Genomic DNA, 26,522 nt, shown 5'->3' with positions numbered 1-26,522 from the left:
TTGTTTGTTTTTTTTTTGGGGGGGGGTCACAACCGGCAGCTCGGGGGTTACTCCTGACTCTACGCTAAGAAATCGCCCCTGGCAGGCAAGGGGGACCATATGGGATGTCAGGATTTGAACCACCGTCCTTCTGCATGAAAGGCAAACGCCCTACCTCCATGCTATCTCACTGGCCCCTGGAAAAACTATTTTTTTAAAACAATGACTGATCCTATAACTTCTATTTTCTCCAGGAAGTGGGTATCAACAATAATTTTTTTGTTTCTTTTCATGGAGAAAGGAATTGGGCACATCCAGCAGTGCCTCAGAGGCTATTCTTGGTCCTGTGCTGAGGAGTGGCCTCTGGTGATGATTCAGGGATCCTGTGTAGTGCTGTGGGTTCAAATAGGAGTCAGGCAAAATATAAGCCAAACATCTTACTTAACCCTTGTACTGTCTCTCTGGATACTTTTTGTTTGATTTTGGAGTCACACCTAGCAGTGTTCAGGAGTTGCTTCTAGCTCTGTGTTCAGAAATTACATTTGATGTTGCTCAAGGATGTGAATGTGGAATGTGGTATGCCAGAGACGAAACCCAGGTCAGCCTCATGTAAGGCAAGTTCCCTACCCAATGTACTAGCTCTCTGATCCTTCTCCAGCCACTTTTCTCTCTTTTTAACCAGAATCTAGATAAAAAGTTTGTTGGTTTGGTTTTTGGGCCACATCTATTAGTGCTTAGGACTTATTTAGGACTTAATGGCATGTGGCCATTCCATGGTTCAATCAATCTTAGCATCCCATATGGTCCCCTGAGCCTCCCAGGAGCAATTTCTGAGTGTAGAGCCAGGAGTAACCCCTAAGCCCTGCTGGGTGTGACCCAAAAAACAAAAAAATAAAAATAAAAGGAAAAGAAAGAAAGAAAAGGAAAGAAAGAAAATTGGAAACGAGGAAACATTTACAATATTGGTAACTTTGCCTTTTTTGACTCTAAGTATTCAAATAAACATTTTGAATTATCATTGGTCACTGTGACATGGTGACTTTGAGTTCCAGCTTTGTACTTTATAAATTGAATGTTTTTGTTTTTATGTATTAGGGAGTCCTCCCCAGCAGTGCTCAGAAGCCCTGGTGTCCATAAACACCAACCCTTTCACTCTGCTCAGCTCACAAACTGAATGTTCTTGATTTTACCCTCCCCAGACCTATTCTGATTAGAATCACAGGTAGATGATATAAATGAAATATCTGTAGGTGGTGGGTGCTGTACAACTGATAGGTTTTATCCTTTATTGTTATTATTTTTGTTAGGCTGATTAGGTAGAATTTAATGATTGCTATGTATTTTTAAAATGTGATCTTATGATTATATCTTTCTTAAAAGCTCAAATCACACATTTTCATTCTTAGGGCAATTCAAAACACTTTCTTGGTTAATAGTTTCTTTCATAAGCTGAATTTTATTAGAGATTTATGAGGTGCTTAACCTTTCCTGAATTTTGTACTTTCCTGTATTTTCACTGTATGATTTTTGTCAAATGTTACAATATCAATATTTTATAGTGATATGTTTTATAAACTAGGTAATAGAATACCAATAAAACACATTTTTTTCTTTTAGATATTTTTGGGAGGATATCTTGAACATAGAACCATTATTTATTTTTTAAATAATATATTTATTTAAGTACCATGATTACAGGTATGTTTGTAGTTCGGTTTCAGGTATAAAATATAGAACCATTTTTTAAAAGTGTTTTCTGTTAACTCAGTAGTTTTATAACATTTATCTTTAGTGATGAGGGGGTATAGTATAGTTTTCATCTAAACTATTTATTTATTCTTATCTTAGAAGCTGTTTAACTCATTTGTTCATTTTCTCCTAGTTCTCCAATTTGCAGTCACTTGTACAATACAGAGTTTCCAGAACCATTTCCAAAGATTCATTTACTTTTTTATAGCAAAGGAAATAAATTAGGGATCAGAGCAATAGCACAGTGGATAGGACATTTGAGTTGCACGTGGCCGACCCAGATTTGATCTCCGGCATCCCATTTGGTCCCCTGAGCCTGCCAGGAGCAATTTCTGAGTGCAGAGCCAAGAGTAACCTCTGAGCGCTGCCAGGTATGGCCCAATAAACAATAAAGAAAAGGAAATAAATTAGAACTAGGATTTTTCTTTTGTAGACACCAAGTTGCTAGACTTCTTTATTTTCTTTTATTTTATGTTCATGCAATTATTGTATTATAGCTGTTAAATTAGTACAATGTCTTTTTGTGAGGCTATTTTTTATTAATTTTTTAGCTTTTATTTATTTGTTTTCATGTCTAATATGGTTACCCTAAGCTAAATATACATAAACATTTGGGCCAAAGACCTTTTGATTTCTTTCTTTTGACTGCTATCTTTTTCAAATGTTTCTACACATTGCCTTCAGAATATACTTCCTGAAGTATTTAAAATTTATGTCTAGAGACATGAGAGATGGTACAGGGATTAATTTGTTTACTTTTCATGTTCATAATTCCAGTATGATTCCTAGCACCATATATGGTTCCCCAAGTGCCACCAGAAGTTATTTCTGAGTACAAAGCCAGGAGTAAATCCTGAGCATTACTGGGTATAACCCAAAAAATAGATGATGGATGAATGGATGGATAGATATTCCCCTTCCTTGCACATTACATCCATAGTAAGCTACAGATTCCCTAGCTCTAGGTTCTTAATGCTCATTTACCCACACAGTCCCTCTGGCCAAAATGGTCGTATTTTCTCTGCTCATATTTCCTACTTTTTTTTTTCCCTCTGAGCCTTGGATTGTGTTACATGGCTTTCCTATGAGACCTGTTTCTTGATTAGACCCAATTCTGTGCACTATGAGTAGTTCCATGATTCTGTTCTTTGTGGTTCCTGCCCTGCCCTTGATTTATTTTCCCTCTTCATTTAAAAATGATTCATAATTCCAAAAGATTAAAATCTTCCAAAATATAGTTCTGAAAATAATAACTAAAAACATTAAAGGACAGTTATTTACAGTTCTCAGAAGGGGCTTACTTCAGAAATATCCCCCCATCAAAAAAAAAAGTTTACTTCATAGACCACTTTACACAATAAAGTGCTTGGTTGGAAAAATTTTGTCTTACAGAAATGCAGATGTGCTAAAGAAACATCTTAATTTGATGTGTGGAAATGTTCACTTTTTTTCCCTCAGTGGAGGCAGGCTCCCCCATGTTCACATTTTTATATGTACGTACCTGGGACTCACAGTCATTGTGACCATGTGCTTCAGTGGTACTGAATTAGGTTTTTTTTTTTTGGTTTTTTGGTTTTTTTGGGCCACACCTGTTTGACGCTAAGGGGTTACTCCTGGCTATGTGCTCAGAAATCGCCCCTGGCTTGGGGGGACCATATGGGACGCCGGGGGATCGAACCGCGGTCCTTCCTTGGCTAGCGCTTGCAAGGCAGACACCTTACCTCCAGTGCCACCTACCCGGCCCCTGAATTAGTTTTAAAGAAAAGAAAACCAAATTAAACTTCCTAAAAGTTTAAAGTTTTACCTTCCATTTCTGGAAGTGATGTGAAGTTGAAATACATCACACTGTCAAATTGAGAAGAGAAATTACTTAACAAGAAAAATTGGCATACGACAAGTGACAAAGTATATCATAGGATGACTGTATAGTGGCAGAGAGGTTGTATATAGAGAAGGCTGTTGTGGCAAAAAAATGGCTCTTTTTCTTCCCTTGGGCCATGGGTCTCCTCAAAGAAGAGGTTTTAACATTCATCTCTTTCCATGGCTCTGCATATTTTGAATTTTTCTATGATTCAGTGCCCCTGACATGAGCCTTCCTTATTTCATCTTCCTGTCCATGTGTATGGTGCTGTGTGTTCTGGGTGTGCAGAAGTCTGTTCTGTGTGTGCTCATAATCCAGACCACATACTTGGCAATCAAACAGCAACATCATTGTATAAAGTATCCTACCTTGTTCATAATTATTTTCCAACTAGTCCATCACTTTGTTGGCTTCTTCAGATAAGTGTGGCTTTGATTCATCAAAAGTGCATGAAATTTCAACCATTGGCAGGAATACCAATGCAGACAAATAGCTAACTTGAAGTTCTCATTAGTTTCTATGTCATAAGCAGCTAAAAGAATTCAGTTGATATTTTCAACATTCTTTCTGGAAATCACTTTATACTCAGAGCCATACATCCATTAGATCTATTGTTAATGTGTCTCTCATTGCCACAGTCAATAGTTTTGCCAATTGTCTCACTACCTTCTTACAAGGTCTGTTCTTTTTCAGCCATGTCCTCACTGCCTTTCCAGCCTCTGCTGAGAGTTTACCATTTTTCAACCTTTACTTCTGTTTAGTTCCATCATTCATACTCAAAGTCTCTGTTGCATGTTTTAAGCTTTAATTGTAGCAATGACCCATTCCTACATATGTTAGCTTCTTTATTTTTTTAAATAAATTTTTAATTGAATCACTGAGATACACAGGATTTAGTTTCAGTTATACAATGACCACATACATAAATGCTGGTTTCTATCAAGCATCTATACTAAATACTAATTGCCCTACAATGTAGCATCTTAAAATGACCATTCTATTTCCTTCTGTGGATTAATTCAATATTCTGCCTGGGATCATCCATGTGCATAAACACTTTTCTGGCCTGGCTTGACTTTGTACAGTGTTTTTGAATATTTTATTAATCAGACAGGCTAGTGGCCGTATCAAGAGTTCATGTGGAGGGGACTATGCAGGAACATGGGAAGCAGTAGGCTCAAGTTTCATTTGTAACAAATTCCAGCAAATTTCCAGCCCTTTGTAACTGTGTACTATTTGGGGGTGGGGGTGGGGAATCACACCCAGCAGCGCTCAGGAGTTATTCCTGGCTCTGTGCTCAGAAATCACTCCTTGCTGGCTCTGGGGACCATATAGGATGCTGAGATTCAAACCACCATCCATCTTCATGCAAGGCAAACACCCTACCATTGTGCTATCTCTCTGGCCCCCATACAGTTACTATGCACTTTTGCAGAAGTCATTTAAGTGTGTGAAATAGTTTTATGTAGAAAAGATGTAATAATACCTGTCATAGGTTGGCTATACGGTTTAAATCTTTTAACAATTAGTGATTTTGTTTGTTTGGGGGAATCACACCCCAGCCATGCTTATGGGCCACTCCTTCTCATTGCTTGAGGGTCACCTTCCTATAGGGTATGGACTATTAAGTGCCAGGGAATCTGGACCTTCCACATTCAAAATATGTGCTCTGTCTGTTGGACTATCTCTTTGGGTAATTTTTTGTTTTGTTTTGTTTTGGGGCCATACACAGTGACTCCTGGCTATGTGCTCAGAAATTGTTCCTGGCTCGGGGGACCATATGGGGACACTCGGGATTGAACTCAGATCTGTCCTGGGTCAGCGCATACAAAGCAAATACCCTACCACTGTGCTATCGCTTCGGCCCCTCTTTGGGTAATTTTTTTAAATAATTATAAAAGCGTAAACTGGAGAGAGGTAGGAAGCCTGTACATAGCTAATCTGGCTCCAATATCTGGCATCACACACGATCCCCTGAGCACCAACGTAGTGATCCCTAGGCACAGAGCCAAGAGTAAACCCTGAGCTTCACTAGCTGTAACCCAAAAACAAAACAACAACAACAATAATAATAATACCTGCTTTTATTACAAAAAGCATATAAAGGAAGCAAATATTTCTCAAATCCCAAATGATACAATGGTTTATCCTAAGCTCCTCCAGGATCTTCTCTCTCCCACCCACCACTGCATTGTCTGTTAGCTTCTTGTCTGTTAGGTGTTCAGGCTCTTGAAGAAAGATACCACATTTTATCATTTCTGTAAATTCTGTAACTTTGTATGTAGGATTACAAAGTACAAAAGTGCTTAGCCTAATATTGGAACTATTTATGTTCCTGCTTAAGTTGGAGTTTTATTAAATATGAGTAAAGATTCTTTGAAATCTTAAAGTCACATACAGAAGTGGTAAAGCCCTACCTAGACCAAATACCTATACAGACCTATGGGAGGGGATTTCTCTCTGGAGAATGGGGGCTCAGTAGAGGGTGAGGAATGTGATAAAGCAGTTAAGGTGTCTGAACTGTTTGTTAGTTCCAAGATACTCAGGAGAAATGTCTATTAAACACTTCACTAGTTTAGACAGTGCAACAATTAATTGTTGAAACAGAAATTTCACTTTAGTACTAAGAGGGTATATTTTACACTCTAAGAAATCTTTTTGTTTTTTTCTATTTTAGTCAAAGAAGTTTGGCAGAGATCACAGAAGTTATCCATACTGCTCTCCTTGTACACCGTGGGATCGTAAATTTAAATGAATTGCAGTCTTCTGATGGGCCCCTGAAAGACATGCAGTTTGGGAATAAAATCGCTATTCTGAGTGGAGACTTTCTTCTAGCAAATGCCTGCAGTGGACTAGCTTTGCTGCAGAACTCAAAGGTAACCAGACTGTTTGCTTTTTTGGGAGTGGCCTTTAGGTGCTTGTAAAATCACCCCACACGCTTTATCTCTAAGCCCAGGTGATCAAGTCTGAAGCAAGGTTGTTCGTGAAATAATCCAGATCAGACTAAGGATGAAACACATGTAGTCTGACAGTTTTCTACCTCCTTCACTAGCAAGCTGCCTGCCAGAACTGTTTTTATTGAGTACAGAAGACCACTCTGGGGAGGGGCAATAAGGACAGATAGCTCAGACCATCCTGAGCTAGTCCCACCCAGGTTTACAAGAAAGACAATCTTTGTTCTGGGGTAAATCCAAGTTGTAAACAAACATACAAAGGAACCAGGGATGATTTTTGTTTTAGGTAAAATAAGGTGTAACCTAACAGGTGCTCACTTTGACAATGGGACCAGAGCTCAATGAAACTGTGTTGTTATTTGCTGTTGCTTGTTTTGGTTCCAAATCCCACAGTATTCAGGAGTTTTTTCTGGTTATGAATTCAGAAATTACTTCTGTTGGTGCTCAGGGGACCACATAGGATGTCAGGGATTAAACCTAGGTGAACCATGTACAAAGCAAAACCCCTACTCACTATACTATTTTTCTGGCCCCTGTGTTGTTTGAATGCCTGAAACTCTACTCAACAATTTGTAAAGTATGGGTAATATATATATTAAAATTGTATTATTGGGGGGCCAGAGAGATAGCATGGAGGTAAGGCGTTTGCCTGGCATGCAGAAGGACGGTGGTTCGAATCCCAGCATCCCATATGGTCCCCTGAGCCTGCCAGGAGCGATTTCTGTGCACTGCCAGGCGTGACCCAAAAACCAAAAAAAAAAAAAAATTGTATTATTGAGGATGACAGAGACAATACCAGATAAAGTATAAATCCTAAAAACGTTTTATAGTTAATTTTTACTTTTTTTTTTTTTTTTTTTTGGTTTTTGGTTTTTGGGCCACACCCGGCAGTGCTCAGGGGTTACTCCTGGCTGTCTGCTCAGAAATAGCTCCTGGCAGGCACAGGGGACCATATGGGACACCGGGATTTGAACCAACCACCTTAGGTCCTGGATCGGCTGCTTGCAAGGTAAACGCCGCTGTGCTATCGCTCCAGGCCCCAATTCTTATTTACTTTTTGACTATAGATTAAGTAGTTTGAAATTATAGGTTGTGTTAAATATTTAATGTAAACAAGATATAAGTATTATCTATCACCTCACAATCTAGAGATTATTACTATTAGTTTGATATATTTGATATATTTTCTTTTATCTTATTTATTCTAACATTTATTAAGTTAATAATTTAATAATATAAGTGAGAGCTTGCACATATATGTACATGCATATATTATATGTATGATATAGATAAATAGATAGCTATATGACTGTTTTGTTTGTTTTTTGAGCCATACCCAGTCAGGTATCACTTCTGGTTCTGCACTCAGGAATTACTCCTAGCAGTGCTCAGGGAACTATATGGGATGCTGGAGATCAAACCTAGATGAACAGCATGTACTATTTCTCTGGCCCTGTATGACATTTTTTTAAATTTGCATTGGGAATTGAACCCAGAGTCTCACACATGTAAGACATGCGTTCTGGGCCCGGAGAGATAGCACAGCGGCGTTTGCCTTGCAAGCAGCCGATCCAGGACCTAAGGTGATTGGTTCGAATCCCGGTGTCCCATATGGTCCCCTGTGCCTGCCAGGAGCTATTTCTGAGCAGACAGCCAGGAGTAACCCCTGAGCACCGCCGGGTGTAGCCCAAAAACCAAAAAAAAAGACATGCGTTCTACTATTGTACCATGAGTTGGTATTTTTTTATAATTTTTTTTCTTTTTCCTACTTCATCTGAAATGTCAGAATTTTCTATATTATTAACATTTTTACAAACATATTGTAGAATACTACTTAGATATAATATTTTTAAAAAATATTCTTAGTTTTTAGAATGTTTCTAATTTCTAGAAATACAGTATACATTTTTACATATGAATTTTACTTATTCTGGATTGTTTCTCTAAAATTGATAATTAATGTGATTCAGATGGTTTAAACATCTTGTCTTCTTGATACATATTGTCAAGCTATTCGTTAGAAATTTAAACTGAAGGTATCAGAGCTAGAGAGATAGTACAGTGGCTAAAGTGTTTATCTTAACAATCCTTGTTTGATCAATATGGCACCCTATATTATCCCCAATATCTGCTAGGAGTGATCCCTGAGTGCAGAGCCAAGAGGAAGTCCTGGTATGCCCCCATCCAAAAAAAAAAGAAGAAAACATTTTGGAGACACTTATTTATCTAGCAGTTAGAAATATTTGCCTGTAAAGTAACTGACTATAGTTGTTGTATTGGGTGTTTTTGATTTGGGCCACACCCGGTAATGCTCAGGGGCTACTCCTGTCTATGCACTCAGAAATCGCTCCTGGCTTGGGGAACCATGGTCCATCCTAGGTTAGCACATACAAGGCAAACGCCCTACCGCTTGCGCCACTGCTCCGGCCCTGTGTTGGGTGTTTTATTTTTGCTTTCTCATATAAAATCATCCTGGATTAGCCAATCAAGAGGTTGGGATGGTAATTCTAGAGAGTCATGAACCCAAGCACCTTCGTGCTTGGTTGATTTTACAGTGCCCTTGATTAAATCCAGGTCTCATGTACGGAAGTCATGTCCAAGCTCCCAAGCTATGTCTTCTGATTAAAAGTTTTTTTTTTTATTCTGATAAAGGTCTTTCTGCTTTATTATCTCTAGTTTTGGGATTAGTTTTGGCCAAAGGTAGTTTTCATCACATCTCATTACTATCAATAGGAAGAAAGGAGGAGGAAGCACAGAGAAGGGTAAAGATCCCATAAAGATCAAGTAAGCATACAACCTGTTTTACCGAAAGTTTCCATGTAAATTTGATATCCCATGACCCTATCTAACTAAACATATATTCAGTACTTAACAGAGTCTGAGTTTTAATAATTGTGGTAGAGTAAGTCTGAATGGGCTTGATAGATCTTCAATTAATATTTCTATCCTCTGTTGCTTCCATTTTGATCTAGTGTGACTCATATGATGGACTGTTCCCAGGGTAAAGTATTATTAAATCTGTTAAGTGAATTTAATTTAAGTCAGCTATAACTCATCTCTTTCCACAAGCCTTTAAGACCCATTTTAGTCAAGGACAGAATTCAGGCCGTTGCTGATACAACACAGTATACTGAGTGTCTAGGGACAGTTAAAATGCTTACCAGCTAAAGCAATGGGAGATGTGCTTAACATTACTGCCCAGTAGGCTGGGGCTTGCTATATCACCCAATTGTACTATCAGTCCTGCACAGCCTTTAAGAGTCATTAAGTACGAAATCAGAAGTTCGGTGGGAAACAGAGTGAAAAGTTTGGTTCTAGAAAATATGTGTGGGAGATCAGGGCTCATTGGTCTGTATAAAATAAATAGAGTAGACTGGACACATTTGCTTGCATCATATGATCTTTTGTTATTATTGGATATATCTTGCTTTTGCAGTAAATCGTTCAGCAGTCACAAGCTTTAAAAGTATGATTTGTTTATTTTAAGTCTGAATTTTTGTTTCTTAGGAAAGTTGACAAAGAATGTGTGACATGCACTAAATGTTAGATGACATTTATGATCCACTGTGGAGGCTATATTAGTATCCCTGAGCCTATAAAAACAAGAGTCAAATCTGCTAAAAAGGATGAGTGTCAAGATCTACTTTCAAATTTAGAAGTTACTCTTAAGGAGACTGCCTTGACACAGGCAGCTGCCGAAGGATTATATAGAGAGAAGCCTAACCTCTGTTTTGTTATACAACTGTTTATCCTGCCTTACCTTTACTCATTTTTGGCCACAAGTTTTCTTGTGCACATAGGAAAAGGGAAGCAATTACTTTTATGTTTTTAACTCTATTGACTGAAGAATTATTTTTGCAAAAATTTGGTTAGGTGTCTTCTGATACTTCCAGGGGTCTCAAACTCAATTTACCTGTGGGCCGCAGGAGGCAAAGTTGGGGTGATCCTTGAGTGAAAAGTCAGTAGTAAACCTTAAACATTGGAGGGTGTGACCCAAACAACTAAAACAAAACAAAACAAAACAAAAAAAGATTCCTCTAGGGCAGGGCCACAAATTGTTGTATGGAGGGCCGTCTGCAGCCCACGAGTTTGAGACTCAGCAGCCTCGGTAATTCTTTTTTTTTTTTTTTTTTTTTTTTTTTTGGTTTTTGGACCACACCCTGTGACGCTCAGGGGTTACTCCTGGCTATGCGCTCAGAAGTTGCTCCTGGCTTCTTGGGGGACCATATGGGACGCCGGGGGATTGAACCGCGGTCCGTCCTAGGCTAGCGCAGGCAAGGCAGGCACCTTACCTCCAGCGCCACCGCCCGGCCCCAGCCTCGGTAATTCTAGCTCCAATAGCGTATATTAAAGTTGCTGCATTTGAGGCTGAGCCTCTTCAGTTGATTCTAAAATTGCTTGATTTTTTTTAATCCGTTTTATGGACCATCTAGAAGTAAAGCCATCAATTTGTGGATTGGAGTGTTAGTACAGCAGGCAGAACATTTTCTTTGCATGTGGTTGACCTGGTTTCAGTACCTAGCACTCCCTATGGTCCCCCAACCTCCTCCAGGAATGAGCCCTGAGTGTACAGTCGTGTGTGGCGAAACTATAAAACCAAAAAAAATTTTTTTCTTATTTGAAAGTTCCTCATTGGGGCCAGAGAAATAGCTCAGGGGACTGGAGTATATGTGTAGAAGGCACTGCCCAGAGTTCTCTCTAACATTAGCACTCCAACCACTCCTGAGTATTTATTTATTTATTTATTTTTTTTTTTTTTTTTTTTTTTTTTTTTTTTTGGTTTTTGGGTCACACCTGGCAGTGCTCAGGGGTTATTCCTGGCTCCAGGCTCAGAAATTGCTCCTGGCAGGCACAGGGGACCATATGGGGCGCCGGGATTCGAACCGATGACCTCCTGCATGAAAGGCAAACGCCTTACCTCCATGCTATCTCTCCGGCCCCTATTTATTTATTTTTGTTTTGTTTTTTGGGTCACACCCGGCAGCACTCAAGGGTTACTCCTGGCTCCATGCTCAGAAATCGCTCCTGGCAGGCTCGGGGGACTATATGGGATGCTGGGATTCGAACCAATGGCTTTCTGCATGCAAGGCAAACGCCTTACCTCCATGCTATCTCTCTGGCCCCACTATTGAGTATTTAGAGCCCTCATGGTCCTGAGCATCTCAGAGCCCAAACAACACTGCTTCACCAGGCCCAAACACTACAACAACCTACATTTCTTTACTAAACTTCACCCAGAGGCCAGGGCACCCATTGGACACTACTGGGGAGGACTTCCCTTCACCTTCCCCCGTCAGAAAAACCAAGTCAACAATGAAGATTTTAATAATACCAGGTATAATTTAGGTCAAGCACACAGAGTTAAACTAAAAATTTTCTAACTTCATTAGAAAGCCTATGGAGCACTTGGAATTGGTGTATAACATGCCATAATTCTTAATTGCATCCAAATCAGCATCAGCACTTGAATCATTGAATAGGAGTTATCATTATAAACAATTACAAGTGCCTGTATAATCAGAATAGCTAAACTCAACGTTTACAGGGATGTAACTGCGATTAAGTATTAAAATATATTTCATTATAGTAGTCTGTTCCTTCTCTCATCATTGCCTGTCATCAATCAGATTTGGGAATATTTTTCTTTATTTGGTGCTTTTGGTTAGTTGGTTGGTTGGTTTGTCTTTGGGCCACACCTACTGGTACCCAGGGATATTCTGGCTCTGTATTCAAGGATTCTCCTAGAGAGTAATCCTCCTAGAGAGGACTGTGGATTGCCTGGAATTGAACTCAAGTTGACTGCATGCAAGGCAAGCACCATATCTTCTGTACTATCTCTTTAGCCCAGATTTTTTAAATCTTTATACTCAGTAATGGCATTGAACTTTGTTATAAGTGGGCCATCAAAATTTTGGTGTCACTTTGTCCAAAGTCAGTAGAATTTTGTTTTGTTGTTTCAGCATCCTACAGACAGGTCACCATACATGCCATAATTGAAACCATGGCTTTACATATGTAAGCCAAGTGTTCTTCTGAGACACATCTGGCCATTTGGAAATCTTAAATCTAGATTCCACAAACTGGAACACCTAATGAAGCTTTTGGAGAATAGCAACTAGTGAATACAAAGCTTTTATTGACGATTTCATTACCAAAAAAAAAAAGAAAGGAAATAATAATAAATATTAAGAATGCAAATGTTGGGTCCTGAGTGATTGTTCATTGGGTAGGATGCTTGAATTGCATACTCCAATCCAAATTTGATCCCTGGCAGAACTAGAAGTCCTGAACATCTCCAGTGAAAAAGGAAGGAAGGAAGGAAGGAAGGAAGGAAGGAAGGAAGGAAGGAAGGAAGGAAGGAAGGAAGGAAGGAAGGAAGGAAGGAAGAGGGAGGGAGGGAGAGGAGAGGGAAGGAGGGAGGGAGGGAGGAGGGGAGTAAGGGAAGGAGGGAGGAGGAGAAGGAAGGAAGGAAGGAAGGAAGGAAGGAAGAAGGAAGAGGAAGGAAGGAAGGAAGGAAGGAAGGAAGGAGGAGGGAGGGAGGAGAGGGAGTAAGGGAGGAGGAGGAAGGAAGGAAGGAAGGAAGGAAGGAAGGAAGGAAGGAAGGAAGGAAGGAAGGAAGGAAGGAAGGAAGGAAGGAAGGAAGGAAGGAAGGAAGATGGATGAAAGGGAGGGAAGGAAGGTTGGTTGAACAAGATTAAATTTGTATTTCTGGGGGCCGGCAAGGTGGCACTAGAGGTAAGGTGTCTGCCTTGCAAGCGCTAGCCAAGGAAAGACCGTGGTTTGATCCCCAGCGTTCCATATGGTCCCCCCAAGCCAGAGGCAATTTCTGAGCACTTAGCCAGGAGTAATCCCTGAGCATCAAACAGGTGTGGCCCAAAAACAAACAAACAAACAAAAAATTTTTGTATTTCTGTTATTTTGTAGTTTTTTGGGCCACACCCAGTAGCGCTCAGGGGTTACTCTTGGTTTTTTGCTCAGAAATCGCTCCGGGCAGGTTGGGGGGGGTGGGAGGGCAAACCATATGGGATGCTGGGAATCCTATCTGGGTCTGCCACGTGCAAACCAAATGCCCTACCGCTGTGTTATCACTCCGGCCCCATTACTTCATATATATATATTTCTGTGATTTTTGACTAGGTATATCCTACCTGACAAAAAGAAACTTTTGGTGTGGACCTTTTTGAATAAATAAAACACAAGCATGAATGTAAATACATAGAGAATGCCTCGATTTCGCAATATCTAATTCTGACAAATCATTCAAAGGATGGGCCTGAGCAATAAGCACAAGTGGAAAGAGTGTTTGCCTTGCATGCAGCCAACTTGGGTTCAATGTCTGTTTCTCATATGGTCCTATGAACCTGCCATGTGTAATTCCCGAGTGAAGAGCCAGGAGTTACCCCTGTGCACAACTGAGTGTGTCCATACACACACAACAACCACCAAAAAAATTCAAAGGATAGTATGAAATTATTTTGATACATTTTTGTTTTGTAAAAATCGACCTAAAGAAGGTACTCTGAAAAGAGCAAAGTGATAAAGTGATAGTATCTTGTATTCTTGGACTAGTTATGTTTTTTCTTTCTTTTTTTGGGGGGTGGGGGGGTGGGGGGGTTTGTGTCACACCCGGGCAGGTGCTCAGGGGTTAATCCTGGCTCTACACTCAGAAATTGCTCCTGGCAGGCTATGGGGACCATATGGGATGACGGGATTCGAACCACTGACCTTCTGCCATGCAAGGCAAACACCTGTACCTTTCATGCTATCTCTCTGGCCCCATAGTTATGTTTTTCAGTAAGTTAAAAGATTAGAATTGAATATATCTTCTATTTAGCAAAATTTGCTCTAAGTTTACTGTAACTATAGAGCATTGTACAGAGAGCATTTTTTCATGAAAACTATTATGAACTACTGGGGGCCAGAGAGATAGCACAGCTTATCAAGTAGGGAAAGCCTACTTGATGCTCAGGGGGTTATCTCCTGGGATTTGCACTCAGGAATCACTTCTGGCAGTGCTCAGGTGATTGTATGGTTGCTGGAGAATCAAACCTGGGTCAGCTGCATACAGAGGCAAGGGCCCTAGTCCCATTGTACTACCCCCCACTCTACTTTGATGGGTCTCACTAATTATTTTCTTCACTGGTATTCACAGGTCTAAAGGATGAGTGGGTTCATTTTCCTTTAGGAGATGCGGACAGTGTGGTGCCATTCTTCTTCCCTTTTCACTTGCTATTGCATGGGATTAACTTTGGCATCTTGATGGAGAAGGAAGCACTCTAGCATCACAAAATATTGCGTTCATTTAGTAGCTCTGGGTACTCAGTGGCCTTCTCAAAAATTAGTATCTTCATCCCTAAGAGGAAGAGCAACTCTGACATAGTATCTATATCTACCTTCTAGTAACTGACCCCTCAGCCAGGACCTGCCTGATTTTCTTTTAAGAATGAAACCATGGCTTGTGGCCTATAACATACCGAGTGAGTTTTCTCTAATCATCAGTTTTAACTACCTTAAACTATTGTAATAGAAGGTTACATTGTAGTTTTAAGTAAAAATAAAATAATGCAATAATGTTTCAAATAAGCATTTACCATTTTATGTGAATGATATTTATATGTTCCTCTTTCGTGGGTAGTAAGTATTATTCACACATTCTTATAGTGTGTTGTTCAAGTTCAAAAAAAAAAATAGAGGCTTTACTCCCATAAAAATCAAATCAGATTCACAGTCTGTGAAATCTACTCTTGGTGTTTTGCATGCAGAAACTTCACTGTAAATGTTCCAGAGTCTAAGACCTCCACCATCTGCTCCATTAAGCACTGGATTTTAGTAGCACTACTTGATTTACCACTCCCACCCTTCTACTCCGTACTATGTCCAAGCAAACATTCCAACCTGAATTTTCTCAAAATAAGAGGAATTAGGTATGCCTTTCCCCTTCACCTATAGGTATAACCTCTATACCTTAATTGTCTCTTGAAAGGTTTAGACATTTAGATTTGCATTTTTAATCTTTGGTGATAATATGTTGTTGTTTTTGGCCATGTTGTTCTTTTTATTGGAGGTACAGTTTGAGGCCAGACCTGGCTGTGCTCAGAGGTCACCATGGAAATGCAGGGGGAGCTGAGCATTGCCGTGCCAGGGAAGGTACTAGGGTCAGCTGCTTGCTAAGTGATCACTTTAAACCTTGCACTTTGTCTCCACCCTAGCTATGTTTTGTTTTGCTGTTGAATTGAAACCTTTATTTTGTATAATTCTTTCATTTATCCAGAAAGGTTCATTTGTTCCTCCAAGAGTCACTGAAGTTTGATTTTACAAGCTATTTCTCTGACTCCTTTGTGAGATACCTTGGATATCATGCCAGGGGTTCACAATTAATTGATCTACTACGTAAATTTTAGTATTTTTCTCTTTTTGTGGGGAGGGTATTTTTAAGCCATTCCCAGCTATTCTCAGAGCTTACTTCTGGCTCTGTGCTCAGAAATCACACGTGTGTGTGTGTGTGTTTTGTTTCCAGATCTTCATGTAATCATAATATATAATTATAAAACAATGTTTTGAATCAAGGTATTGTAAAGGGTAAACTAACTGAAGGATTTGAAAGTCAAGAATTCTTGGGGGCCTGGAGTGATAGTAGTTATTCAGGCACTTGCCTTGCATGCAGCCGGTCCAGGTGCAATCCCTGGCATCCATATGGTCCCTTGAGCACTACCAGGAGTGACTCCTGAGTGCAGGCCAGGAATAACCTCTGAGAATGGCTGGGTGTGACCGAAAACAAAACAAAACAAAACAAAACAAAACAAAATTTTCCTTGGGGCCAAAGAAATAGTAAAGTGGGTAAAGTATTTGCCTGCACTCAGCTGATCTGGGTTCAATCCCTGGCACCACATACAGTCTCCCAAGACCCACCAGGAGTAAGCCCTGGTCACCACCAATTATAATCCCCATTAAAAAATAACATTTTTGTATAAAATTAATCTCACTTTTAGAGAAACTTTCATTTAAGTACTTGGCAGTAACCCAATCAGAGTATTTTTTAAGGAAATTCTTTCACACCAAAAGAGGACTGATAGTGTTAAATGAGTTCCCAAATCTGTCATTGTAATACTGTAATGGACTTGCAGGTAGGGAAGAGGCAATGACAATAAATATTTCTTTGGATCAATGTTAAATTTTCTCAAGTTCTTTACATATAGTTAATGTCCTGTTAAAGTTTAGTTTCTATTTTATGACATTTATTTCCTTTTATAAAACAGAAAAAAATGGATTTGCTCTTCAAGGCCATATTCTTCTCTCTTGAACACGGATCTCTGTTGTTTGCTTTTACCACTATGGATAAGCCCATTTTCTCTCCTGAATACATACTTTCTCCATTTCTCTCCCCTCACTTCTAAATAAATTTTTTTTTGTTAGTTTGGGTTTGTTGTTGTTGTTGTTTTTGGTTTTGAGGCACCCAGTGGTGCTCGAGAGTTACTCCTGGCTTTACATTTAGGAGTACTTGGGGGACCATAATGAATGTCAGGAATCAAATCTATGTCAGCCATGTGCCAGGCAAAAGCCCTACCCAATGTGCTATTTCTTCAGACCTCTTTCTAGGTAAATTTAAATGAAAACTAACTTCTTTACTTTAAAAAAAAAAAAGACAAAAAATACTAGAAAAACAACATAAAAACACAACAATGAGGAAACAGAACTTTACACAATATATCACATGTCTCCTTTTTCTCACAGTGAGTGTATTTAACATGGTAATTTAAATAACTGTAACAGTCATATTTGTAATAGCCTTATTTTCTTATGATTTATTTATTGTACAACTTTCCCATTTTCATGTGCAACTGGATTTCTGTCTGCATTTCTTTGTTATGTGTTTATCTCAATACTTCTCCTGAGGCCCATCATTAGGTAAAAGGTTCTGTAGTCATATGAGATTCAGAACTGTTTTATAATTGCCAAGGGTAACATTAGAAGTCAGTTATTTTCCCTTTGGCTTCTCCCTGAAGATATTAGGGGTTTTCATGGTAATTGCCTTAGGTAACACTTATATTTTTAAAATATCTCTAAGTATGGAAATTGGTACATTAATCTTCTAGTTAATTGTCCTCTTGTAATTATAGCTATAGCCATAAGTGTGAATTAATCAATTTTGTATTCAAGAATGAGTTTTAAAATTTATGTTTGAGTTTTCATTCATTTTCAGTTATGGAACCTAAGAGCAACTTTCTTTTTTCATCCTCTCTGAATAAAAGTTCTACACTGAGATATGTCAGAATACCTCATTTAAGCCCTGACTCCATTGAGATGAATTGCTGTGGATCATATTCATGTAGAACTTCACAGAGTGCTGAATGGGGTGCTAGAATCCAAAACTTTGACATTTGAGCATCAAGCCACCAATAAAGAATACTAAGTAATTGGAGAATTCAGAAAATGAAATTAAGCTAGCCATTACAAATTTTCCCTGCACCCTGTTTGAGGGGACACTACCAACAGCACTCAGAAATTATTCCTGGCAGGCTCAGGCAATCATGAGATTCTGGGGATCGAACCCTGGTTGGCCATATGCAAAGCAAAAACACCTTACCCACTATGCTATTGCTCGGGCCCCCCCCTATTTTTATTTCTACAGTGGACTAATACTTTAAGATTGAATCACAGTGGAAATAAGACTAAGTGGATTGCTACTTGTCATCTTTTTAAAAATTCTTTTATTTTACATGTATAGTGATAACTTTAGTATTTAAAGAATTGAATTTACCATATTATACTTCTTGTCTTAGTCATTTTCATTTAATGCACCAGTTACTACATATCAGATGGGCAACTGTAATTCAGTCTTGTCTAAATATCCCAGAACATTGTCATGATGTCACTCTAGGGGGCTGTTCTATTAAGCATTAGTGATTTATTGTGCTAAATAACCAGTGGCACAGATGTACTTCTTACATAGCTGATGCATTTCCTTATGTTAACTTTGTTTTCCTAAAGGCATAAATATGTTGTTTATAGGGAAAATTTTTGTTTGTATAAATATACTCAATTTATGCATATAAAATATCTTTATACTATATATTATAATTAAAAATCTGCTTTTATTTGTTTGATATATGTCTTCTATTAATTTCACTCTCCATATTGAAACTGAGATCTTAAAACAGGCTTTTCAGATAACCTAAGATATGAGATTTATTGTATAGAAATCTAATATATGTTCGATTCCCCGCATCCCATATGGGACCCCCCAAGCCAGGGGCGATTTCTGAGTGCATAGCCAGGAGTAACCCCTGAGCGTCAAACCGGTGTGGCCCAAAAACCAAAAAAAAAAAAAAAAAAAAAAGAAATCTAATATATGAAACTTGGGTTTTTCTTGATCAGGTACCATGCTAAAGTATGTGTGTAGTCATGTCAACCCTATTTTAATTGTGAAAATTCTTGAATTAGTATCTTTATATCTGTTAGGTTTGACACCAAGATTAATGCTCTTTTCTACATAGACTTGTAACTATAAGTAGAGTATGTATGTTTGTGGAGGATAAGTGGTGTCACTTATTCTAACAATAAAGGAAATTATCTCCATATTAGTTAAATAAAGAAACCAAAATGTTATCATAAAATTACTGTTACAGGGGGCCGGAGAGATAGCATGGAGGTAAGACATTTGCTTTGCATGCAGAAGGATGGTGGTTCGAATCCTGGCATCCTATATGATCCCCCGAGCCTGCCAGGAGCGATTTCTGAGCACAGAGCCAGGAGTAACCTCTGAGCGCTGCTGGGTGTGACCCAAAAACCCAAAAAGAAAAAAAATTACTATTGCAGGGGGCTAAAGAGATAGTACAGCAGTTAAGATGTTTGTCTTGAAGTGTCCAACCTAGATTTGATCTCTGTCACTCCTAATGGTCTTTGAGCCCCTCTGAGGGCAGAGCCAGGAATAAACCTTCAGCCAACACCAAGTATAGGCCTCCTCCCAAAAAATTATTATTGCAGAATCCCAAGCAAGCTCATTTGTCCACCATTTCTTATTATGTATTAATATTTGCCAGGTATTGAACAGATATATTTTTTCTCAGCTTGCTTCCTTTAAAGTAAAGGTGATAAATGATCAGTGCTGGAGAAGTAAACTAGAAATATAAAGAGGAAAATAGTATACCCTTTGAAAATTGATTTTCACATTACAGCTTTGAACCTTACCGTTTTGGTACAATAAAACAATGAAATGAAGTCTCTTTTGGGTTGTTTTTTTTTTTTCGGGCCACACCCATTTTGATGCTCAGGGGCTACTCCTGGCTAAGCACTCAGAAATTGCCCCGGCTTGGGGGGACCATATGGGACACTGGGGGATCAAACCGTGGTCCTTCCTTGGCTAGTGCTTGCAAGGCAGACACCTTACCTCTAGCGCCACCTCGCTGGCCCACTAAAGTCTCTTTTGAATGTAGGAAAGTCCCTTGCCTTGACACAAGGGACACTTCTCCATGTGTCTGTGACTAGAAGCCCAATGACAGGAAGCATAAGAGAAGCATTTGTTCCATATGCCTGCTATTCAGAGATGGCCGTTAAACACAGGTCTCTGCTAGCTGTATTCAACAAACTATATTATCTGAAAGTAGTAAATCAGAGGAATCCCACCCATAATTGGTCAGCAGAAGTATATTATGACAGACTCAATCTTGTCATTTCTTTCTTCTACTTTCCAGCAGTACAATTTATGTAGCCAGCTTTTTCCCTCCATTTCCAGTGACATTTTACATTTCTCAGAGTGGAAGAGAGAAAAAAATATCTATTTTCCAACTTAAGTTACTCAGTATTCTGCATTTGCCTTTGTAATGATTATATTCGAGGAACTTGGAAGTTATGAGCAGCTTCCTCTGTAGCCTCATTTGTCTTCACCATACTATCTCCACCCCAGTTCATGTATCTATATTGCCCCTTTCTCTTTCTCTCTCCTCCTCTTCACAAGTTAATTTCACCCAGGCAATCTCCAAAGTATATGCACATCCTCTTTAAATTTCTCCTCCCACTAAATTTTTATTCTTTCTTATTTTACATTTATTTCAGAAAAATTTCTGCTACCATTATTTTACCTTTATTGATTTCAAGATGCTACAAAGCATCTTAGTAAAACATGGTATACTTTTTTCTGTTTGTTTGCTTATTTGTTTGTTTGTTTGTTGGCCACATCCAGCAGTGCTTCAGGCTTATTCCCGGCTCTGGGGTCAAGGATCATTTCTGGTTGGTTTCGGGATCAAATGGGATGCTGAAGATCAAACCATGTACAGAGAAAGGAAGAGAGGGAAGAAGGGAAGCAGCGAGGCAGGGAGGCAGGGAAAGGAAAAAAGGAAGGAAGAGAGGAACAAAGTAAGCATAAGAAAGAGTTAGTGTCTCCACCTTGATCATTTTATTAAACCAAATTCTTCTTTAATTTTAAAGATGATTTTAAAAATATTTCCTAATAGGGCCGGAGAGATAGCACAGCAGTAGGGCATTTGCCTTGCACACAGCCTATTCAGGCTGGATGGTAGTTCGAATCCCAGCATTCCATATGGTCCTCCATGCCTGCCAGGAACGATTTCTGAGCGCAGAGCAGGGAGTAACCCCTGAACGCTGCTGGGTGTGACCCAAAAAACAAACAAAAATTTTTTTTCCTAATAATTTTGTTTAATTGTAGATAATATAAGATTGTGTTTTAATTACAAGTATATGGTATCCAAAATGTCAGGAGCTAATCAAGCTCATATGGGCTGCCCTGGGAATATTACCATCACCTTTTGTGTTGGGAAGATGTATCTGAACTCCAAAGAGTTATCTTGTAAAGATAAAATTTCAAAATGTAGTACATTTGTAATCTGGTGCCTGCTAAGTGAGATTAACACTTACTGGGAACATGTAAACAAAAAAATGTGAGAGCATATTCAAAAAGATCCACTTGACTATTTTCCATTATAGCCACTTGTAGCTCAGTTGTATTGACATAATTTTGGTTTTAACATGTCTATTATTTTCTTTAGTCCTTGGAATTGTAAAACCTCAACAACAACAAAATTTAATATAAGCCAAAAGTGATGTACTGGGCCTTAACCCAGGAGCAAATTGTATTTATTTTGCAATAGTGATTGAGGAAGAGCCATTTTCTGGCAACTAATGACCCACTGGAGGACTAGTGTGCCCAAGGCAAAGCCGAAGGCCATTAGCCCATCAGGTCATTAACTGACAAATGCCTGACCCTGGGGTTATTTCTGAAAGTGTAAATTGTGAAAATATTAAAGTGGGTTTGTTGGAAAATATGGTTCTGGTGAGGAACTTGCTTTATAAGCATCTTGGAAAGTGCAATGCATCGTTGTTATTCGTGCGGCTCAATTTCAGAGGCTGTTTTTAGTGTTCATTATGGTCCAACACTGAGCAATACTGAAGTTGGGCACCTTTGACCCGATTTTAGTTTTGAAGGGACTTTTCCCTGCTTAGAATATCTGATGAGCTATTTTATTTCTAAGTAGCTTCAGCTGTACTCTGGCAGCTTCTTCATACTTTCCTGTATTTTATACTCTTCAGAAATGACATATAAAGTTACAAAAGAGTAGTGAAAGGAACACAGAAATAGAATTCTGTACCTAGTTCTAACCCTGGCTTTCTTTTGTTTGTTTTTTAGCTAGCCATTTAACATTGAACAGTTTCTTTTTCCTATCCAAATTCAGGATCAGATGTTTTTTTCCAGATTGCCTTAGTAACCCATTTCATAGATGAAATTTGATAGATGACATTTGAAATGTAACAATATGTAGTATCCATTATATATTAAAATGATGACCACCACCAAATATTTAGAAATAATATTAACAGCTTACTTATGTGTTTACATATAGGGACCACACCAGGAATTGCTCAGATCTGTTACTACACATGGACCAGTAGACCTCACTTGGGAATGCTTGGAAAACGGGGCATGATTGTGCTGGGCATTGAACTCATAGTTTCATGTGCTCAACCCCTTGAGTATCTTCCTGGCCCAACTTTAATTTTTGAGTGCTAAGAGTTGTGCTTTTTGTGTATTAGCCTATTAATCTCTTCTTAGGAAAGAGATAAAGTAGACCTGCTAATAAAGATTTGTGCTAAAAAAAAAAAAAAAAAAAAAAAAAGAAAGGGGCCGGGCGGTGGCGCTAGAGGTAAGGTGCCTGCCTTGCCTGCGCTAGCCTAGGACGGACTGCAGTTCGATCCCCCGGCGTCCCATATGGTCCCCCAAGCCAGGAGCGACTTCTGAGCGCATAGCCAGGAGTAACCCCTGAGCGTCAAATGGGTGTGGCCCAAAAACAAAACACAAAAAAAAAAAAAAAGATTTGTGCTGCTCTCTAAAGTCAGGTAGCCTTGCTCCAGCCAGAATCTTAATATCTAGTTCAAGTAGAAAAGTAATGAACCAGTAAAGAACCTTGATTATTTCAGTGTGTGTATGTGTGTGTGTGTATGTGTATGTGTATGTGTGGGTTTTACCAACAACTTTGCAGTACTAATCCTGGAATCAATTATATTTTTAACAACTGTTTTTCATATATTGTAATGTGGGCTGGAGAGATATAGTACAATTGGTAAGGTAACTGTAACTTACTGGGTTAGCTTCACAGAGAGCCAGAATCTGAACAATCCAAGAACAGGTGACTGAATAAAGAAACTAATGTGGGGCCGGAGAGATAGCATGGAGGTAAGGCGTTTGCCTTTCATGCAGGAGGTCATCGGTTCAAATCCCGGCATCCCATATGGTCCCCCGTGCCAGCCAGGAGCAATTTCTGAGCCTGGAGCCAGGAATAACCCCTGAGCACTGCTGGGTGTGACCCAAAAACCACCAAAAAAAAAAAAAAAAGAAACTAATGTATATAAAAATGATTATATAAGGAAAGAATTTCCTATATAACACAATGGAATACTACTTGGCTATAAGAAAAGACTTGATTATCCATCGGTGAATCTGGAAAGTACTAGGCTAATTGAAGTTTATCAGAAGGAGGGGTATGGACATATGCAGGCTATAAAGAAACATGGTAGAGAAGTAATGCAATCCCAAAGGCAACAAAAACAGACTGGCCTTCAGTAGGAAGCTTATCACAATAGAGAATGTAGGAAAAGAGACAAACATAGATAATGGTGGATGGAATCATACCCTCTGGTGGAGGATATGATGTTAGAATTATTTATATAAGAAACCCTATCTTTAATAATATTGTAAATTATGCTACCTGAACTATAAAATAAAGTTATTTTTTAATTTTTAAAAATTGGGTGTGTTTAGTATGCTAAGCAGTGGCAACACCAGTTTTAAAAACAACAGTATTCCTAAAGATTCAAAATTTTCCAGCACAAAATTGTCTATCTTGTGATTCAAGGGTAGAGTATAGCCAGTGTCAAGTTTCTACCTGGATTTCTAAAGATAGAGAATTAAAGGATTTTAAGGGTTACCTAATTTTCTAAAATATAGTACCAGTAAGACTAGTTATTTTTAGAATTTTATTGAATCACATTTTTTGAAGAGATGTGAAGATATTTGGAAAATACAATTACAGTTTTGGGACAGGATGCATGGATTTTAATGCATGTGAGTCATTCTTTAATTTCTGTGCCTGCCTTTAAAATGCAAACCTTGGGATGTCTCTAACTAGCAAACATTTGCTTTTTTAGTGAGGCAGAGTTTAAAGAGAAACTTATTAAATTGTGTTATCCAAAAGATATTATTATTATATTATTATATTATATTTTATATATTATTATATTATTATAAAACATATTATTCAAAGATATAAAAGTGAATCCCTGAAAAAAAAAAACCTCAAATTTTTTTAAACTTAAGTCAAATATGCTCTAAGTCATTGTTTTTCAACCTTTTTTCTTTTTCTTTTTTTTTTTTTTTTTTGGTTTTTGGTTTTTGGGCCACACCCATTTGACGCTCAGGGGTTACTCCTGGCTATACGCTCAGAAATCGCTCCTGGCTTGGGGGGATCATATGGGACGCCGGGGGATCGAACCGCGGTCCGTCCTACACTAGTGCTTGCAAGGCAGACACCTTACCTCTAGCACCACCTTCCCGGCCCCTCAACCTTTTTTCTAACTAACAAGGACTTTCTGTCCTTGTCCCCTTTCTGTGCCTTCTCTGTTCTACTGATTGGCCTCATAGCCACTGTTTTACCCATTTAACAATAGTTACCGATGCCCACCCCCTGGATATCTATCCTAAGGGCCCACAAGCAAGGTCATATGACCCCCAGGTGAAATACTCTGATCGAAGTCAAGTTGTTTTTAAGAAACTTGTGGGAGCAAACCTGAGTCAATATCACTAAAAGAAGTTGAAATGTACCCTAAGATCATATACACCAGTGAGATCCAATACTGCTTCTATTTCATTTTGCCTCCTGCTTCTGTTTACATTCAGTTCATTTACCTGTTAGGATATTTAGTGAAATATTATACAAACCCAGTATAAATTTAATTTAGAATAACAAATTTACACTACAGGTCAAAAAATGGGGACTTTGCAAGATTTTCCTGTGCTGTGGGTCTTGAGAATTATCCGAATGATTTGCTTACAAAACTTAGAAAGTTAATGTTTATTTCATAGTTCAGGTAGATGTGCAGTGTCCAGTCCTCTCCTTTTACCCACGTACAGTATCATTCATCCAGTCCCACTGTGCCCTGTCTCATGTATGACTTCTAAGTCCTGTCCCTCACTGTCTGCCTGCATCCATTGTACAGTGGCCTAGTCTTGACCCTAAACTATTCTCTGTTCAGTGTATGCTAGTTTGAAGTCTTGTCACTGGTCCTCTCTTGGAGGCTCTCTGCTGTCTGATCCCAGCTTTCCTTAAGTCTGCAGCCTGCTATCTGTTTGAACTTAAGATACCTGCCTGGATGTAGGTGAGTAAGTGAAGATGAAAAAAAAAGGGGGTGCAGCTGGCTGGGGGACTTCCTTTAATCTGCCATCCCTCACACCCAGCCATTCCATTACCTATTTTGTGGGGTCGGAGAGATAGCACAGTGGTAGGGCATTTGCCTTGCACACAGCCATCCCAGGACAGAACCACATTCAGTTCCCGTCATCCCTTATGATCCCAAGCCTGCCAGGAGTAACCCCAGAGTACTGTTAGGTGTGACCCAAAAACAAGCAAAAAAACTATTATCTATTTTGTATTTTGATTGTAGATCTTCTCAATGAGTACGATTTAAACTAGCCAACTAAATTAATTAGTCCACCTGGCACTTCCAATCCCACTATAACAAAATTAGAAGAATTCTCATTAAGCAAAAGTCAAAGAAAAACAATTATGACGAGCCAGATGATCTCACTCATATAGTCTATAGATAAAACAATAGAAGGGGATGGACAATGAGGAACAAAAACAAGAAATGAGATTTCTAAGAAGGTTGGTGTAGCAGTGGTCCTCAAACTATGGCCTGCGGGCCACATATTGTATTTGTATCTGTTTTGTTTCTTCATTGCAAAATAAGATATATACAGTGTGCATAAGAATTCGTTCATAAGTTTTGTTTTTACTATAGTCAGACCCTTCAATGGTCTGAGGGACAGTGAACTCACCCCCTGTTTAAAAAGTTTGAGAACCCCTGGACTGTAGAGAAAGAAAGGAAAGATGGAACAGATGACATTAACACTACTCTAAAAAAATAATTTTAAAAATTGGGGTTGGAGGGAATTAGGCCATGCCTGGCAATGCTCAGGGGTTACTACTAGCTCTGCATTCAGTAATTACTCCTGGCAGTGCTCAGGAAACCATATGGGTTTTGAGGATTGAACCTGAGTCAGTTGCATGCAAGGCAAGCAGCCTACCCACTGTACTATCTCTCTTGGACATGAATTTTTTTAATCAATTTTTATTATAACATCATGATTTGCAAAGTTGTAAATAATACAGTTGTTTCAGGCATTAAATGTTCAAAAATCAGTCCCACCAGCAGCATGACCCTGCCTTCTCCAGTGTCCCAGTTTCTCACTCACC

General features: G+C 38.9%; 1 protein-coding gene across 1 annotated transcript in view; it reads left to right on the top strand.

The window, feature by feature from the left end:
* Nucleotides 1-26,522, top strand: part of PDSS2 (decaprenyl diphosphate synthase subunit 2) — a 298,925-nt gene that overhangs the window by 170,062 nt on the left and 102,341 nt on the right. The window contains exon 3 of the mRNA XM_049771201.1: nucleotides 6,267-6,465. Within this exon, the coding sequence (XP_049627158.1) occupies nucleotides 6,267-6,465 (199 nt within the window). The remainder of the gene's footprint in view (nucleotides 1-6,266; nucleotides 6,466-26,522) is intronic.

This window comes from Suncus etruscus, chromosome 4 (assembly GCF_024139225.1).
Source record: "Suncus etruscus isolate mSunEtr1 chromosome 4, mSunEtr1.pri.cur, whole genome shotgun sequence".
Lineage (NCBI taxonomy): Eukaryota > Metazoa > Chordata > Mammalia > Eulipotyphla > Soricidae > Suncus > Suncus etruscus.
This window is presented reverse-complemented; position numbering and strand designations above follow the sequence as displayed.